Here is a 17,816-nt window from a genome sequence, read left to right on the forward strand (position 1 = left end):
TCTGAGCTGCCTCTATAGCTCCTACAGCAGATCTAGGTGCATGACTACTGCAGTCCTGGGACCTGACCTCAGTGTATCTGTGCCAGTGATCTGCTGAAAACACCTGAGAGTCACCAGGGCCAGTTGCCAGCATCCCCACAGTTAAGGGCAGACTGAGAGCAGTGCCAACAACAGTGTACTTTGTGAGTCCGCACAATGGGCAAATGGGGGCACAACAGAGCACATTCACAGGTGAACAGCTCCAGAGCAGGAATACTCAGTGGCTTGTCTCCCAGTGGGAGTGCTCCAGTCCCACCTGCCTCACACCGCAGATCAGAAACACAGCTAAGAAACAGATCTGGGGGCCTCTACTCCAAAAACTAGGGAGCAGACCCTGCCCCTGACAGGGCAGTGACAACCACAGAGCAAAGGGGAGGCCCCGCTCAATATCCAGTGCAGGCTCTGGTCACCACACCACCAATCAAACCCCCTGTCAAGGGGATAATGGCAAAGCCTCCGAACCAGCCTCACCCACCAGGGGTCAGACACCAGAAACAAGGAATTATGATCCTGGAGCCTGTGGAAAGATGACCACAAACACAGTAAGTCTGACAAAATGAAAAGACAAAGAAATACGTTGCAGACAAAGGAGCAAGATAAAAACCTACAAGAACAACTAAATGAAGAGAAGGCAATCTATCTGAAAAAGAATTCGGAGTAATGATAGTAAAGATGATCGAAGATTTCAGAAAAAGAATGGAGGTGCAGATCAAGAAGAAACAAGAAACGTTTAACAAAGACCTAGAAGAACTAAAGAACAAACAAACAGAGATGAACAATACAATAACTGAAATGAAAAATACACTAGAAGGAATCAACAGCAGAATAACTGAGGCAGAAGAATGGATAAGTGACCTAGAAGACAGAATGGTGGAAATCTCTGCCACGGAACAGAATAAAGAACGAAAAGAAAAGAGTACAGTCTCTCAGACCTCTGGGACAACACTAAATGCACCAACATTTGAATTATAGGGGTCCCAGAAGAAGAAGAGAAAAAGAAAGGGTCTGAGAAAATATTTGAAGAGATTATAGTTGAAAACTTCCCTAACATGGGAAAGGAAATAGTCACCCAAGTCTAGAAAGTGCAGAGTCCCATACAAGACAAACCCAAGGAGGAAAACGCAAAAACACATATTAATCAACCTAACAAAAATTAAACACAAAGAAAAAATATTAAAAGCAGCAAGGGAAAAGCAACAAATACAAGGGAATCCCCATAAGGTTATCAGCTGATTTTTCACCAGAAATTCTGCAGGCCAGAAGGGAGTGGCGTGATATATTTTAAGTGATGAAAGGGAAAAACCTGCAACCAAGACTACTCTACCCAGCAAGGCTCTCATTCAGATTCAGCAAAGAAATCAAAACTTTACAGACAAGCAAAAGCTAAGAGAATTCAGCACCACCAAACCAGCTTTACAACAAATGCTAAAGGAACTTTTCTAGGCAGGAAACACAAGAGAAGAGAACAAAAGAGGAAGGGAAGAAAAACGACCTACAGAAACAAATCCAATGATCTATATTTCTGTTTTTGTGCCAGTACCATACTGTCTTGATTACTGTAGCTTTGTAGTATAGTCTGAAGTCAGGGAGCCTGATTCCTCCAGCTCCGTTTTTCTTTCTCAAGATTGCTTTGGCTATTCTGGGTCTTTTGTGTTTCCATACAAATTATGAAATTTTTTGTTCTAGTTCTGTGAAAAATGCCAGTGGTAGTTTGATAGGGATTGCATTGAATCTGTAGATTGCTTTGGGTAGTATAGTCATTTTCACAATGTTGATTCTTCCAATCCAAGAACATGGTATATCTCTCCATCTATTTGTATCATCTTTAATTTCTTTCATCAGTGTCTTATAATTTTCTGCATACAGGTCTTTTGTCTCCTTAGGTAGGTTTATTCCTAGGTATTTTATTCTTTTTGTTGCAGTGGTAAGTGGGAGTGTTGTCTTAATTTCATTTTCAGATTTTACATCATTAGTGTATAGGAATGCAGCCTCTTCAATAAGTGGTGCTGGGAAAACTGGACAGCTACATGTAAAAGAATGAAATTAGAACACTCCCTAACACCATACACAAAAATAAACTCAAAATGGATTAAAGACCTACATGGAAGGCCAGACACTATCAAACTCTTAGAGGAAAACATAGGACACTCTATGACATAAATCACAGCAAGATCGTTTTTGACCCACCTCCTAGAGAAATGGAAATAAAAACAAAAATAAACAAATGGGACCTAATGAAGCTTAAAAGCTTTTGCAGAACAAAGGAAACCATAAACAAGATGAAACGACAGCCCTCAGAGTGGGAGAAAATATTTGCAAATGAAGCAACCGACAAAGGATTAATCTCCAAAATTTACAAGCAGCTCATGCAGCTCAACATCTAAAAAACAAACAACCCAATCCAAAAACGGGCAGAAGACCTAAACAGACATTTCTCCAAAGAAGCGTACAGATTACCAACACATGAAAGAACGCTCAACATCATTAATCATTAGAGAAATAGAAATCAAAACTACAATGAGATATCATCTCACACCAGTCAGAATGGCCATAATGAAAAAATCTACAAACAATAAATGCAGGAGAGGGTGTGGAGAAAAGGGAACTCTCTTGCATTGTTGGTGGGAATGTAAATCGATACAGCCACTATGGAGAACAGCATGGAGGTTCCTTAAAAAACTAAAAATAGAACTAGCATATGACCCAGCAGTACCACTACTGGACATATACCCTGAGAAAACCGTAACTCAAAAAGAGTCATGTACCACAATGTTCACTGCAGCTCTATTTACAATAGCCAGGACATGGAAGCAACCTAAGTGTCCATCGACGGATGGATGGATAAAGAAGATGTGGCACATATATACAATGGAATATTACTCAGCATAAAAAGAAACAAAATTGAGTTATTTGTAGTGAGGTGGATGGATTTAGAGTCTCATACAAAGTGAAGTAAGTCAGAAAGAGAAAAACAAATGCTGTATGCTAACACATACATATGGAATCTAAGAAAAAAGAAAAAGGTCATGAAGAACCTAGGGGTAAGACGGGCATAAAGATGCAGACCTACTAGAGAATGGACTTGAGGATATGGGGAGGGGGAAGGTTAAGCTGGGACGAAGTGAGAGAGTGGCACAGTCATAGATACACGACCAAATGTAAAACAGATAGTGGGAAGCAGCCGCATAGCACAGGGAGATCAGCTTGGTGCTTTATGACCACCTCGAGGGGTGGGATAAGGAGCGTGGGAGGGAGGGAGATGCAAGAGGGAAGAGATATGGGAACATATGTATATGTATAACTGATTCACTTTGTTATAAAGCAGAAACTAACACACCACTGTAAAGCAATTATACTCCAATAAAGATGTTTAAAAAAACAGTTAACAAAATGGCAATAGGAAAATACATATTTATAATTACCTTAAATGTAAATGGATTAAGTGCTCCAACCAAAAGATACAGACTGGCTGAATGGATACAAAAACAAAACCTGTATATATGCTGTCTACAAGAGACCCACTCCAGACCTAAGGACACATACAGACCAAGTAAGGGGATGAAGAAAGATATTCCATGCAAATGGAAATCAAAAGAAAGCTGGAGTAGTAATACTCATATCAGACAAAATAGACTTTAAAGACTGTTACAAGAGATAAGGAAGGACACTACATAATGTTCAAGGGATCAATCCAAGAAGAAGATATAACAATTGTAAATATATATGCACCCAACATAGGAGCACCTCAATATATAAGGGAAATGCTAACAGCCATAAAAGGAGAAATTGACAGTAACACAATAATAGTGGGGGACTTTAATACCCCACTTGTACCAATGGACAGATCATCCAGACAGAAAATTAATACGGAAACATAAGCCTTAAATGACACATTAGACCAGATAGACTTAATTGATATTTATAGGACATTCCATCCCAAAGCAGCAGATTACACTTTCTTCTCAAGTGCTCACAGAACATTCCCCAGGATAAATCACATCCTGGATCAGAAATCAAGCTTCAGTAAATTTAAGAAAATTGAAATCATGTCAAGCATCCTTTCCGACCACAGTGCTATGAGATAAGAAATCAATTACAGGGAAAAAACTGCAAAAAACACAAACACGTGGAGGCTAAACAATATGTTACTAAATAACCAGTGGATCACTGAAGAAATCAAAGAGGAAATCAGAAAATACCTAGAGACAAGTGATAACGAAAACACAATGATCCAAAACCTATGGGGGCTTCCCTGGTGGTGCAGTGGTTGAGAGTCCGCCTGCCGATGCAGGGGACACGGGTTCATGCCCCAGTCTGGGAAGATCCCACATGCCACGGAGCAGCTGGGCCCGTGAGCCATGGCCACTGAGCCTGCGCGTCCGGAGCCTGTGCTCCGCAACAGGAGAGGCCACAACAGTGAGAGGCCCACGTACCGCAAAAAACAAAAACAAAAAAACCTATGGGACACAGCAAAAGCAGTTCTAAGAGGGGAGTTTATAGCAATACAGTCTTACCTCAAGAAATAAGAAAAATCTCTAACAGCCTAACCTTAAACCTAAAGCAACTAGAGAAAGAAGAACAAACAAATCCCAAAATTAGTAGAAGGAAAGAAATCGTAAGATCAGAGCAGAAATCAATGAATTAGAGATAAAGAAAACAATAGCAAAGATCAATAAAACTAAAAGCTGCTTCTTTGAGAAGATGAACAATATTGATAAACCTTTAGCCATACCCATCAGGAAAAAAAGGGAGAGGACTCCAATCAATAAAATTAGAAATGAAAAAGGAGAAGTTACAGTGGACACCACAGAAATACAAAGGATCATAAGAGATTACTACAAGCAACTATATGCCAATAAAATGGACAAATTCTTAGAAGGGTACAACCTTCCAAGACTGAACCAGGAAGAAATAGAAAATATGAACAGACCAATCACAAGTACTGAAATTGAAACTGTGATAAAAGTCTTCCAACAAACAAAAGTCCAGGACAAGATGGCTTCACAGACAAATTCTATCAAACATTTAGAGAAGAGTTAACAACTACCCTTCTGAAACTCTTCCAAAAAACTGCAGGGGAAGGAATACTCCCAAGGTCATTCTATGAGGCCACCATCACCCTGATACCAAAACCAGACAAAGATGTCACAAAGAAAGAAAACTACAGGCCAATATCACTGATGAATATAAATGCAAAAATCCTCAACAAAATACTAGCAAACAGAATCCAGCAGCACATTAAAAGGATCATACACCATGATCAAGTGGTGTTTACCCCAGGAATGTAAGGATTCTTCAATATATGCAAATCAATCAATGTGATACACCATATTAACAAATTGAAGGATAAAAGCCATATGATCATCTCAATAGATGCAGAAAAAGCTTTTGACAAAATTCAACACCAATATATGATAAAAACCCTCCAGAAAGTAGGCATAGAGGGAACTTACCTCAACATAATAAAGGCCATATATGACAAACCCACAGCCAACATCGTCCTCAATGGTGAAAAACTGAAACCATTTCCACTAAGATCAGGAACAAGACAAGGTTGCCCACTCTCACCACTATTATTCAACATAGTTTTGGAAGTTTTAGCCACAGCAATCAGAGAAGAAAAAGAAATAAAAAGAAACCAAGTCAGAAAAGAAGGAGTAAAGCTGTCACTGTTTGCAGATGACATGATACTATACGTAGAGAATCCTAAAGATGCTACCAGAAAGCTTACACCATATACAAAAATCAACTCAAAATGGATGAAAGACTTGAGCATAAGACTTGAAACCATAAAACTCCTAGAAGAAAACATAGGTGGTACACTCCTTGAGATTGTTTTTGGTGTCAAGTCGAAATTATCATCACCAAGACCAAAGGCAAAAGAAGCAAAAAATAAACAAGTGAGACCACATCAAACTAAAAATCTTTTGTACAGCAATAGAAACCATCAACAAAATGACAAGGCCACCTACCAAATGGAAGAAAATATTTGCAAATCATATATCTGATAAGGGGTTAATATCTAAAAAAATATAAAGAATTCATATAACTCAATAGTAAAAAAGCAGACAACTTGATTAAAAAGTGGGCTGAAAGTCTGAATAGACATTGTTCCACAGAATACATACAGATGGCCAACAGGTAAGAAATGATATTCAACGTCACTAATAATCAGGGAAATGAGAATCTAAACCACAAAGTGGTTTAGATACCACCTTATAACCGGTAAAAATGGCTTTTTATCAAACAGATAAGAAATATTAAGTCTTGGTGAGAATGTGAAGAAAAGGGAACCCTTGTGCACCGTTGGTAGGAATGTAAATTGGTGTGGCCACTATGGAAAGCGGTGTAGAGGTTCCTCAAAAAATAAAAATAGAACTACCATATGATCCAGTAGTTTTAATTCTGTGTGTTTATCTGAAGGAAAGGAAAACACTAACTTGAAAAGATATTTGCACTCTCCATGTTGATTGTAGCATTATTTACCATAGTCTAGACATGGAAGCAACCTAAGGTAAGGGTCCATCTATGGATGAATGGAGAAGATGTGGTGTGTGTGTACACACACACACACACACACAGAATATTATTCAGCTATAAAAAAGAATGGAATCCTGTCATTTGTGACAACATGGATGTACCTTGAGGGCATTATGCAAAATAAGCCAGAGAAAGACAGATACCATATGATCTCACTTATATGTGAAATTAAAACAACAACAATAAAAAACCTAACTCATAGATTCAGAGAAGAGATTGGTGGTTGTTATGGGTAGGTGATCAAAAGGTACAAACTTCCAGGACTTCCCTGGCTGTCCAGTGGTTAAGACTCTGCACTTCGATTGCAGCGGACCGGGGTTCGATCCCTGGTCGGGGAACTAAGATCCCACATGCTGCAAGTGCAGGAAGAAAAAAAAAAGAAAAAAAGCCAAAAGGTACAAACTTCCAATTATAGAATTAATAAATCCAGCGATTTAATGTACAGCTTGGTGACTATAGTTAACAATACTGTTTTGTATATTGATAGTTGATGGGAGAGTAGATTTAAAGTTATCATTGCAAGAAAAAACATAACTATGTGTGGTAATGGATTAACTAGACTTATTGTGATCATTTCACAATATATACAAATAATATGTTGTACCCCTGAGACTAATATATGTTATATGTCAATTATATTTCAATAAAATTTTTAATTAAATTAAAAAAAATTTTTGAAGACAACATAGGATTTTTCTGGGGGTAGTACTCCTAGTGGGTATATGAAACCTAATCCAGAGGACAGTGAAAGGAGAAGCAAAATACGATGCTTTTATTTAGAACAAAAATCTGGTTTCTCATGTGAACCCATTGCCCAATTTCCTTGAGACTGCCCCTAATTCTTATTAGTCCCTGGGTTAAAAGGTCTTTTGCTGGCTCACTGCATAACAGACAGTGCCACACTGGTTGTGTTTCTGCCCAGGACAGAACAGAAGGAAATGACCTTTCTTGGAAAGAGGAGGTGTGAGGCTGAGAGAAAATGCCCTGACCATGATTGACCCATGAGACACTGCACAGGCTTACTGGATCAGGGACAGAATCACCCTTCCTAGGGATTCTATCCATGTGTCTGTTGAGACACACTGATCCTTGAAAAAGGCCTCTTTACTCCTTCCATTGCAAACTGCCCAGGCTCGAAGTTCCATGTGAAGCTCATGGGTCGCTTACTGCATTTCAGCTTTTTGCTGATTTCAGGGACACAACCAGATCTCCCTGGCTGGTTGCCTTTAGGCAGAGTCATTGATGTAATGCTACTGTGTTCCTTAGAGAAAGTTCCATAAACAGCAAAGAAGGAACTAACTACTGGATTCCAATGAGTCAGCTAGCCTGCACTGCTTCAAAGAGAAGCAAAGGAAGCCATCCTCAAGGTACATTGCTGCTGTCACTTGGAGAAGCTCCAGAGGGAAGCCCTGACAGCCGAAAGCTGGGGGAGGAAGGAGGCTTTTCCAGAGTGTTGTTTCACTCTGGAAAAGTCCACTGAGGAAGAGCTTCTCGAAGAATCTTTGATGGTTCATTCTCACATTCTAGTGTTCCTGGTCAAGTCAGACAGGCAGACAGGAAAGGTCAGAAATAGAGCCATCGCCATGGGAAGGACACCAAAAGAAGGGCCATCCTTTGCATATGTGAGTTGTCATTAGACAGACAAGACCCTGCTTTTAGAAGCTGACTTCTCTGCCTCCAGGCAGAGCTGGAGAAAACCACCAGATCTGCTGCAGGCACATCCCACCGGCACAGCAGCCCTGGGCAGACCCCGGGAGCAGGGGCTGTGAAGCCTCGCAGCCACCCTCCTCCAACTCCCCACCCCAGGATCCTGCATCATCACCGGCTGTGCCAACTGGAATCCCACCTGCCCAGCAGCCACCTCTCCGGTGCATGTGGGCACCCCTCCAGTGAAAAACACTGGCTACCACCTCTCTTCAAAGCAGATATTAGGATTTATCTGGACTCCTGCCTTCACGATGCAGTAAAAAAAATAAGAGCACAGTGATGAAAATCTCTGCGAAACCACCAAGGATTCGTCCTCTGCTAGCTGTTCCTGATTTCGAGTCTAATTTAACACCACTCTGTCTCTGACAGTGGAAAGCTTCAGATGTCTCCAAACAGTTCCTCAAGTTGGAACCTTGGCCTTTTGCTTCTCATGGAGCAGTATTCACAGAGGCTTCCTCTTTCAGGCAGATTCTGACTGCAAGCATGCTCACCCAGAGCATGCCCCTCGAATAAGACTCTGAACATGCAAGTTACAGGGTGGTACATAGTTACTGGGGCACCCAGGGGACTCAGCCCTTTGGAAAAATAAGATAGACCTCTTAATTAAAAAACACTGTCCCCCCACTGGAAGCAGCCTCTGTACCTGAGGACTTCCTTCTCTAAAGAGCCTCATGACTTATTTTCTCTCTTATTTAGCCGAACTCAAATGATTGAGAAAACTGGTTTGTCTCTTCAACAGCCACTCAGCTGTCACACCTCCCAGGTACACATGGGCCTTCTGAGGCCACTCCTTACCCCATCCCAAAGCTGTGACTCTTCATTCATGCTTAAGTTCCTGCTGTGTATCAGGTACTGGTCAGGGTATGTGCTGAGCAGGATCTCCCTCGTGAAGCACAGAGCCTTGCAGAGAAGATGGATCACTAACCAGCAGTACAGCACAGAGTCAGAATGGCTGGGTTGGGAGTTCAGGGGATACTGGAGCACAGAGCAGCAAGCCCTGGTGAGTGGGTCATACCCCAGGAGGAACGAGTTTGGCTCAGCACCTTCCTTGCCATATTCAGTGAGGTCCCCATGCACATAAAATGCAAGTAGAATGGCCTTGTAGAGTGTGATCTTTACGAGAACCATATCTTATAACCTGTACTAAAAACATTTTGCATCATATTCTTTAAGAATCTATAATTTAGACCATCAGAAATCTCCGTAATTGCTGCTCTTGACCTTCAGCTCCTTAAACCACCCTTAGCAGAACAGCTTGAGAATTTCATTATGCTGTACACAGCCTGTTGGGCAGGAAGACAGCAGGTCACGGGGACAAACACACACCCCCCACACAGAATTAGAGACTGAGGATTAAGAAGAGGATCAGTAACTCTCCCAGACTTACAGACAATACTACAAAGCTACAGTAATCAAAACAGCATGGTATTGGCACAAAAACAGACATATGGATCAATGGAACAGAATAGAAACCCCAGAAATAAACCCACACACCTACCATCAATTAGGCTTGGACAAAGGAGGCAAGAATATACAATGGAAAAAAGCAAGTGGTGTTGAGAAAGCTGCATGTAAACTCCCTCACACCATACAAAAAAATAAACCCAAAATGGCTTAAAGACTTAAATATAACACATATAACACAAGACACCATAAAACACCTAGAAGAGAACATAGGCAAAACGTTCTCTGACATAAATCGTAGCGATGTTTTCTTAGGTCAGTCTCCAAAGGCAATAAAAATAAAAGCAAAAGTAAACAAATGAGACCTAATCAAACTTATAAGCTTTTGCACAGCAAAGGAAATCATAAACAAAATGAAAAGACAACCCACAGGCTGGGAGAAAATATTTGCAAATGATGCAACTGACCAGGGATTAATCTCCAAAATATACAAACAGCTCATACAACTCAATAACAAAAGAATGAACAACCCAATCAAAAAAATGGGCAGAAGACCTAAAGACACATTTCTCCAAGGAAGACATACAGATGACCAACAGGCACATGAAAAGATGTTCAGCATCACTAATTATTAGAGAAATGCAAATCAAAACTACACTGAGGTATCACCTAATACCAGTCAGATTAACCATCATCAAAAAGTCTACAAATAATAAATACTAGAGAGGGTGTGGAGAAAAGGGGAACCCTCCTATACCATGGGCAGGAATGTAAACTGGTGCAGCCACTATGTAAAACAGTATGGAGGTTCCTTAAAAAACTAAAAATAGAGCTACCATATGATCCAGCACTCCTGGGCATATATCCGGAGAAAACCGTCATTCGAAAAGATAAATCCACCCCAATGTTCACGGCAGCACTATTTACAATAGCCAAGACATGGAAGCAACCTAAGTGTCCATCGATAGATGAATGGATAAAGAAGATGTGGTACATATATACAATGGAATATTACTCAGCCATAAAAAAAGAATGAAATAATGCCATTTGCAGTAACATTGATGAACCTAGAGATGATCATACTAAGTCAGACAGAGAAAGACAAATATTATATGATATCACTTACATGTGGCATCTAAAATATGATACAAATGAACTTACCTGCAAAACAGAAACAGACTCACTATCATAGAAAACAACTTACAGTTACCAAAGAGGAAAGGCAAGAGGGATGGATAAATTAGGAGTTTGGGATTAGCAGATACACACTACCATCTATAAAACAGATGAACAACAAGGATTTACTGTATAGCATAGTGAACTATATTCAGTATCTTGTAATAACCAAAATGGAAAAGAATCTGAAAAAGAATATATAGAGGGAGAGGGAGCTTGTGCGCACAACAGCACGCCTCTGACGAGGCTCCTCCCACTTCTCAGGGCTCGCCTCTTGTTTTGGTTCATGCCCCCAGCCTCTGCTCAGGCTGCCTCTGTGCCTGTGTGCCTTTCCATGCCACGCCCACTGCCCTCCAGTTGGCAAACCCCTCTTCCACTTCCAAGATTTTGTCCAGTCATGACTTCAAGGCAAGCTTTTTCTACCCTCTCCCCGTGCTGCCTCACCCCCTCTGTAAAATCAACCCCTCCCCCCTTGGTGCCCCAAACGCCCCCATTATATCGCCGCTCACTTTATCATTGTGGCTCACTTTATTACACTTGACCGTTGTATTATTAATTGTGGGGGGCTAAGATCGTGTCTTATTCAAAATTATCTGTGCCTGGTCGTCCAGACCTTTTGCACATCAGAGCACATAGGAAACGATAATATTTCTGTGGTACGAGAGGCTGCTGGTGATAGAGATCAGTCCTCAGCACACCTTTATAACCCAGGCAAAGCTTAAACACACCAATTGAGGAGCTCTGCTTAAAAGACTCTCAGTTAATGTTGATTGAAAAACAATGAGTCAGTCGGTCTGTTTATAGGATTAAGAGATATCTGGAATTAGGCAAAAAAGATCTAAGAAATCAGTGAAAGGAATGGTCCTATAGAAAAAAACATAATGAGTGAACATGGCCCAGCAGAAGGATAAGTATGTGGATTTCTTACCCACATGGTCAGGGTCTCCTTGACCAATACTAGACTCCATCCCCAAGCTGACCTACAGCACTGCTTTCCAGGCACCTGGTCTGTAATCAAGTCGAGCTGCTTGCTCCCCGCTCCGTGCAACTCCCTTGCTTACCTGCCAACAGTCAGCCCGTTTGTCTTGGCCTCTCTCTCCAGCACAGCCTCCTCTCCACGCGTGCCACCCACTAGGACGACGGCCGCCCATCTCCATGGCCACCTCCAACTGAAGACCCCTGTGCTCCCGCGGGCAGGCACGGCCTCTCGCTCTTCGGCCTAGTGTTGTGCCTGTCTTCACACGCCCTTGTCCGAGTTCTTTTTGTCTCCTATCCTGTCAACGAGATATAAGTTTCATGTGGTTGAGGACAGTCCTTCTCATTGTAGTCTCTCCTCCTTTACCTGTAATAGGTACAAATAAGTGTATATTGCATTGAATAAAATTTCCCAGGTGGCTGTGAAAAAACCAGGTTCCTGTCTAACAGGGAGGTGGGGGACTTGCCTGTCCAGGGAGGAGCCAACGTCTCGTAGCCTGCTGGGTCCCAGGAAATACCCCTTATAGTAAGCTGCACTCAGCCTTCTTATTGCAGGGATTCATAAATCAGGCAATCCTATACAGAGCAGAGCCAGACCCACTGTCCCCAGATCCATTATCTGGGTAGTAAGTAATCCAGACTTCGGCCTGCAGGCCTGGTGAGCCAGAGCAGGGGGAGAACCCGAGAGCAGCAGCCCCAGGGGGGCATGAGAATCGGAAGTGAAGCCCCAGTTCTGTGCAGCAGAAACAGCTTCCTGCAGAGCTGCAGGGAAGGTCGGGGAGACTAGGAGGACAGGGCGGAGTGTTAAAGGGTGAAACTGCTTGTCCAAGCCCTGTGGGGCATCCACGGGGTTAGTCAGTAGTCAGCCGCCCCCTTTCCCATACAGTTTCTAAAAGGCAAAATAGAGGAGTATTGTGGAGTTCCTTAGAGCAAGTAAATAAATGCCAATTTCCTGATAGCCCTGCACTCTTTGAAGATGTACTGCCCTGAATCGTAGGCCACCCCTAGGCCGTGTCCTGATGTTCACACATGCACTGTAGTCAAGTCCCATCCCAATCCTTCCATGCTGCCGTCAGTAGTACTTCCAAACAGTGGGGCTTTGGTTGGAGGGAGATAAACCCTTCAAGCAACCTTCTTGCGTTGAATGGTAATTCTTGTCTCCCCTCTCCTGCTCAGCCAGGCCTCATGCTTGTGGCTAATCTGTTGAGCATCCTTGCGTGTGCACTGGAAGACGTACCGTTCCCTGTCATGACAAGGGACTGCGTCTCCCCCTGGGTTTGGGGATGTCTGCTCAGACTGAGAAGTCTGATCTGTATTCCCCCAAGCTCCGCTACCTCTGTCTTTGCTTTAGAATTTGGAGAACGAAATTTCTGGTAATGCTTTATTGCCGAGACATTGCCGGAAGTTTCCAGTCATCAGGAAACGTGTCTCACGTTCTGTTAACAGCGGAATCCCCGTCCCCGGTGACCGCCAGTCCTGCACTGATGTGATATGCCCTCTTCCCCCTACAGGCACAGAGGGTACACAGGAAGTGCCCTAAACCCAGCAGAGCTCACCGCGCCTCAGAGCAGAAAGCTGGGTCCACGCCTTCTCCGAGTGCTGCTGCACAGAGCCGGACCCCTGGCAGCGGCCCGCAGCCCCCGATGGACACTTCAGACCTGGAGCTCGGCCAGACAGGCCTGCCTACCCGGCAGCCGCAGGACTTTGCCAGACCAGCCGGCAGCCCTCCCAGCCTCCCCTGGTCTTTCCAGAGAAGCAAGTCCTTGTTTTGTTTGCCCACGGGAGACCCCTCCCCGGCCTCCTCAGCTGAACCACTGTGCTTTGCAAACACAGACAGCCCGGGACAGAGGGCGTCGGAGCGGAGGCACGGCCACCTCCTCTCCATCGATGACTTAGAGGGGGCCCAGGAGACGGACGTGGACACGGGGCTGCGGCTCTCCTCCTCCGACCTGTCCGTGGTCTCTGTGTACTCTGCACCCAGCAGGTTCTGCAGCCCCGTGGAAACACTGCTCCCCTCCGAAAGGTGCAGCAGCCTCTGGTCGGAGCGCAGGGCTTCCAGAGAAGGACCCTTGCCCTCTGGGGGCGGCGTGACCACAGAGGCCTCCTGGGCTGCCCTCCCTCTGTTCACCAAAGGGCCTTCCAGCTCCTCGGCCACAGCTGTCACCACTTCCCCAGCTTCCGACACCTCCTGGCTCCCAGAGTCACCCCCAGAGCTCCCTTATGATGCTCCCGACGCCCAACAGACTGGCAGAGGCGTCCTGCCACCCTCAGTGCTGGCCGGAGGCGCGGACAACGACGCGGAGGAGGAATTCTACATCTGAACACACCCCACTCTTGTCTTTCAGACCCACAGGCTCAGGTGCCCCTGCCCCTCTGGGGTCTGCACGCCACCCGTGTTCTCGGCCCCGCGTCCCCAGGTCCCTCCGGAATCTAACTATCTGTCTCACGGGGTCATTATTAGCACGTTTGACACACCACCCGTTACCTGCAAGGTGGCGGGCTCAGTGGAAATATACTGGGATTTTTATGCAAATAAATTCTCAACAAACTTAAGGCATAAAATATATGTTTTGAATACTCAGTTCCATTTGAGATACGGTTTGGTGCACTTATTTAAATGCTTCATATAATTATTTGAAATGGAAAGAAAACCTAGTCAGCTGGAGTTGATTTCACAATTTTTCATGCTGGGAAGGAAAAACAATTAAAGCCAAAAACACGTTGAATGTGAGAAAGATACCAAGTGACTTGTATGAGAGATTAGTGCACATAATTCCACCTTACTGGATTCTCCATCTCTGTTTACCTTACCAGGGAGCAGTGGCCCTGAGAATTTCCAGGTACCGTTACAGTGAAAGGAGTCATTGTAGTGCATTTATAATACGATTCTGAGTTCCAAAAACTAGATTTGCACACATCTTTCAAACACATTCACTGTAACAGTTGGGGGTCTACAGAAGACTCCGCTACCTAGATTTGCCGGATCAATGAGGAAGAATCGTTCTTGGAGTTACAGAATAGTAGGTTTTTAGATATAGTGGGCGGGTATTCTTAAGTTGCTTCAATTTTTAAAACCACAATCCAAGGGCTATACATACACAGATCTATGTAAATGACAGGAGCCGTATTTTGCACTGCTTTCTCCAGTAAACATGCATCATCACACACCCTTTTTCATTTTTAAATAATTCATAACACTTTTAACTGGCATTTTGATTGCACAGGTTAATAAATGCACTCCCCTCTTCTCCAAGCGGGAAGCTGTACACAGAATGCTGTCCTGAACCAACACTGCTGCACGCGTGCGTAGGAGCCTTAATTAAAGCTGGAGCTCTAACCTGACCTTGGCCTTCCCCGCCATTGCCTGCTTCTGCCACAGCGTGAACAGTATTTAAATCTCACCTCTCTCCCACTCCAGTAAGGGTATGTTTACAATTCCAGCCTCTACGGTGCCAAGTGCTGGTGTCGGGGACAACGCCGAGCTGTCCCTAGTTGCTGTATACCTTTGGGGAAGAGCATAGACTTGCCTTGCTTACGTCCCACTCTGGTGCTCCCTGCCTGAATGACTCACGGCCCCGTTTACACCTCTCTGGAAGCGCCCACACCAGCCCAGACACAGCTTCGAATCCTCTTCAACACAGTCCTCCCGGCAGCCGTTACCAGCTATCAGACTCGAGCTGAAGCCTCAAGTCTTTGCCATCCCTGTAATGAGAACCTTACCTCCTACCCCGAACATCCCGCATATTCCAGGACTCCGAATTACAATATTCTGCTCTGATTTAAGTAAATAAAAATATGGTCTTCTGGGCTTCCCTGGTGGCGCAGTGGTTGAGAGTCCGCCTGCCGATGCAGGGGACGTGGGTTCGTGCCCCGGTCCGGGAGGATCCCACATGCCGCGGAGTGGCTGGGCCCGTGAGCCATGGCCGCTGAGCCTGCGCGTCCAGAGCCTGTGCTCCGCAACGGGAGAGGCCACAGCAGTGAGAGGCCCGCGTACCACAAAAAAAAATATATATATATATATGGTCTTCTATAATTCTAGACCAGGAGTGAGCAAAATTTTTTAAAGGGCTAAATAATAAACACTTCCAGCTTTGCCAGCCAGTCTCTGTCATTATAGTGCGAAAGCAGCCTATGATATATAAATGAATGGGAGCGGCTGAGTTCCAAGAAAATTTATTTTACAAGAACAGGTGGAGGGTCAGGTTTCGCCCAAAGGTCGTAGTTTGCCAACCCCCGTGCTAGACTGACGTTGATTTGAGATCTCAGCCACGGTCAACGATAAAGAACAGAGGGTTGCATCCCTCTGCTGCTGTGGTGCCCGAGACCAAGAAAATACACCCTAGGGGCCACACTGGTGACTACAGAACCACAGGGCTCAGAGCAGCATGGGGCTTCTTCCCGCAGAGATGATGCCTAGAAGGCCGCTGCCTATCCACCTGCTGCCCGGAAATGTGACTCACAGACAGTAGCTGATGATACAAAACAACACGCTAATCACTCAGGGTGCTGACGCAGCCCCAGGGAGCAGAAGTCAAGCTCAGGATAGCAAAAGTCACCGAGGCCTCCACGAGGAGACCCGCGGCCAGGTGGCGGCTCCTCCTGTCTTCATCCTCATCAGTGCCCTTAGTTCAGAATATTCACACACACCCCCGACGGATGCTTCAGGGCATGGCTCTGACGCGCTCTGCCCCCGTCCTGTCTCACCGACCCCTGCGCCTTAGCACAGTGTAGTCTATCAAACGGAGTGACCCCAAAGATGTCAGCAAACCCCTTCAAAAGCAGAAAATGCAAGACGCCCGCCATAACACAAGGGGAGAAGGGGAGAGAAGCCCACCGCAGACCACACTCAGATGCTCCCCTCCCCACAGACGGCAGTCACTCTGAGGAGGAGTCACAGAGACACTGCTGAGGGCATCGCTCCCTTTTCTGACCTACCGCTAGCATTGTCCTCATCCAGGAGGGCTCCTGATACCCACTGGTAGATCCTGACTCTTTTGGATTATTATTGTGATAGATGCTGACATACTGTAGGTGCTCAATAAATTTGTTCAATTAAAAACAACATTGAGGTTGTCTCATAAATTTATTTTTCTCCTGGATTTGGCTCTGTGATGGAGGACATCTAGACTTTAACCCTAGTTTTTTGTTATTTAATGGACAAAACGTCTCCTTGACCTTGCAGTTCCCCCTAACATTGCCCTGGGGGGGCGGGGGTGTTAGTAAGTGCCCTGGTCTAGTTCACAGCCCATCCCTTACTTGCCTCTTTTCCACATAAGACTCCCCAAATTACTACTCACGGTCTGACCATGGCCCACCCTACATACCACCTAGTATCTGCTTTAAAGATCAAATGTTTCTCGGGGGTCCCTAATGGACCTGGAGAGTGAGCCCTACTGAAATCATCTTGGGTCACCCATGGGGGAGGGTGGTGAGCCACCGAAGAGACTCTTGTGACGGTCGAGGGGCTGATGCGTGGAGTACAAAGTAGGTTGTAGCACTGGCTCCTGCTTGAGCCCTGAGACCCGAGGACAGGGGAGCGGTCACATGGAAGCCTGCTGGGCTGCACCGTCTAGCACCTTCCAGGTGAGGCCAAATGTTTACTTGTATTGGGAAGACCCTTGAGCCCATGGCTGATCTCTTTAGACCCTTGTGAATCAGGAGAAATGCAGGTACTTCCTATCCCCCTACTGGGCTTTCTGAAGATGAATGAATTCTCCATTCCACCAGGTAAGAGGCACCTGAGTAGATGCACAGAATTCCTAGAAGAGATTTTTAAGAGCAAATAAACTGTTGAGAGCTTCTCCCTTCCAAGCCCTCAGAACGCTATCATGACCAGTTCTGGCCAGTGATCCCAAGTCTGAATTTCATGCAAGCAGTGGGAAAAGCTGGTTGGTCGCCTTCCCCACCCTGCCCTGGGCCACGTTGCACCACGTTCCTGGTCTGGACATAAATGCCCCCTCGTGATGTGTAGGATT

The 17,816-nt window shown here is 44.6% G+C and overlaps 1 protein-coding gene and 1 long non-coding RNA gene across 2 annotated transcripts in view; one reads left to right on the top strand and one right to left on the bottom strand.

Moving 5' to 3' along the window:
* The window catches only part of FAM124A (family with sequence similarity 124 member A), a 106,618-nt gene extending 91,955 nt beyond the window's left edge, over positions 1-14,663 (top strand). The window contains exon 4 of the mRNA XM_029209874.1: positions 13,353-14,663. Coding sequence (XP_029065707.1) covers positions 13,353-14,162 — 810 coding nt within the window. The 3' untranslated portion in view covers positions 14,163-14,663. The remainder of the gene's footprint in view (positions 1-13,352) is intronic.
* Positions 1-17,816, bottom strand: part of LOC114888020 — an 82,885-nt gene that overhangs the window by 22,699 nt on the left and 42,370 nt on the right. The window contains exon 3 of the long non-coding RNA XR_003791688.1: positions 11,928-12,140. This is a non-coding gene — a long non-coding RNA (uncharacterized LOC114888020). The remainder of the gene's footprint in view (positions 1-11,927; positions 12,141-17,816) is intronic.

Source organism: Monodon monoceros, unplaced genomic scaffold, assembly GCF_005190385.1.
Source record: "Monodon monoceros isolate NGI ecotype Baffin Bay Population unplaced genomic scaffold, NGI_Narwhal_1 Super_Scaffold_8, whole genome shotgun sequence".
Taxonomy (NCBI): Eukaryota; Metazoa; Chordata; class Mammalia; order Artiodactyla; family Monodontidae; genus Monodon; species Monodon monoceros.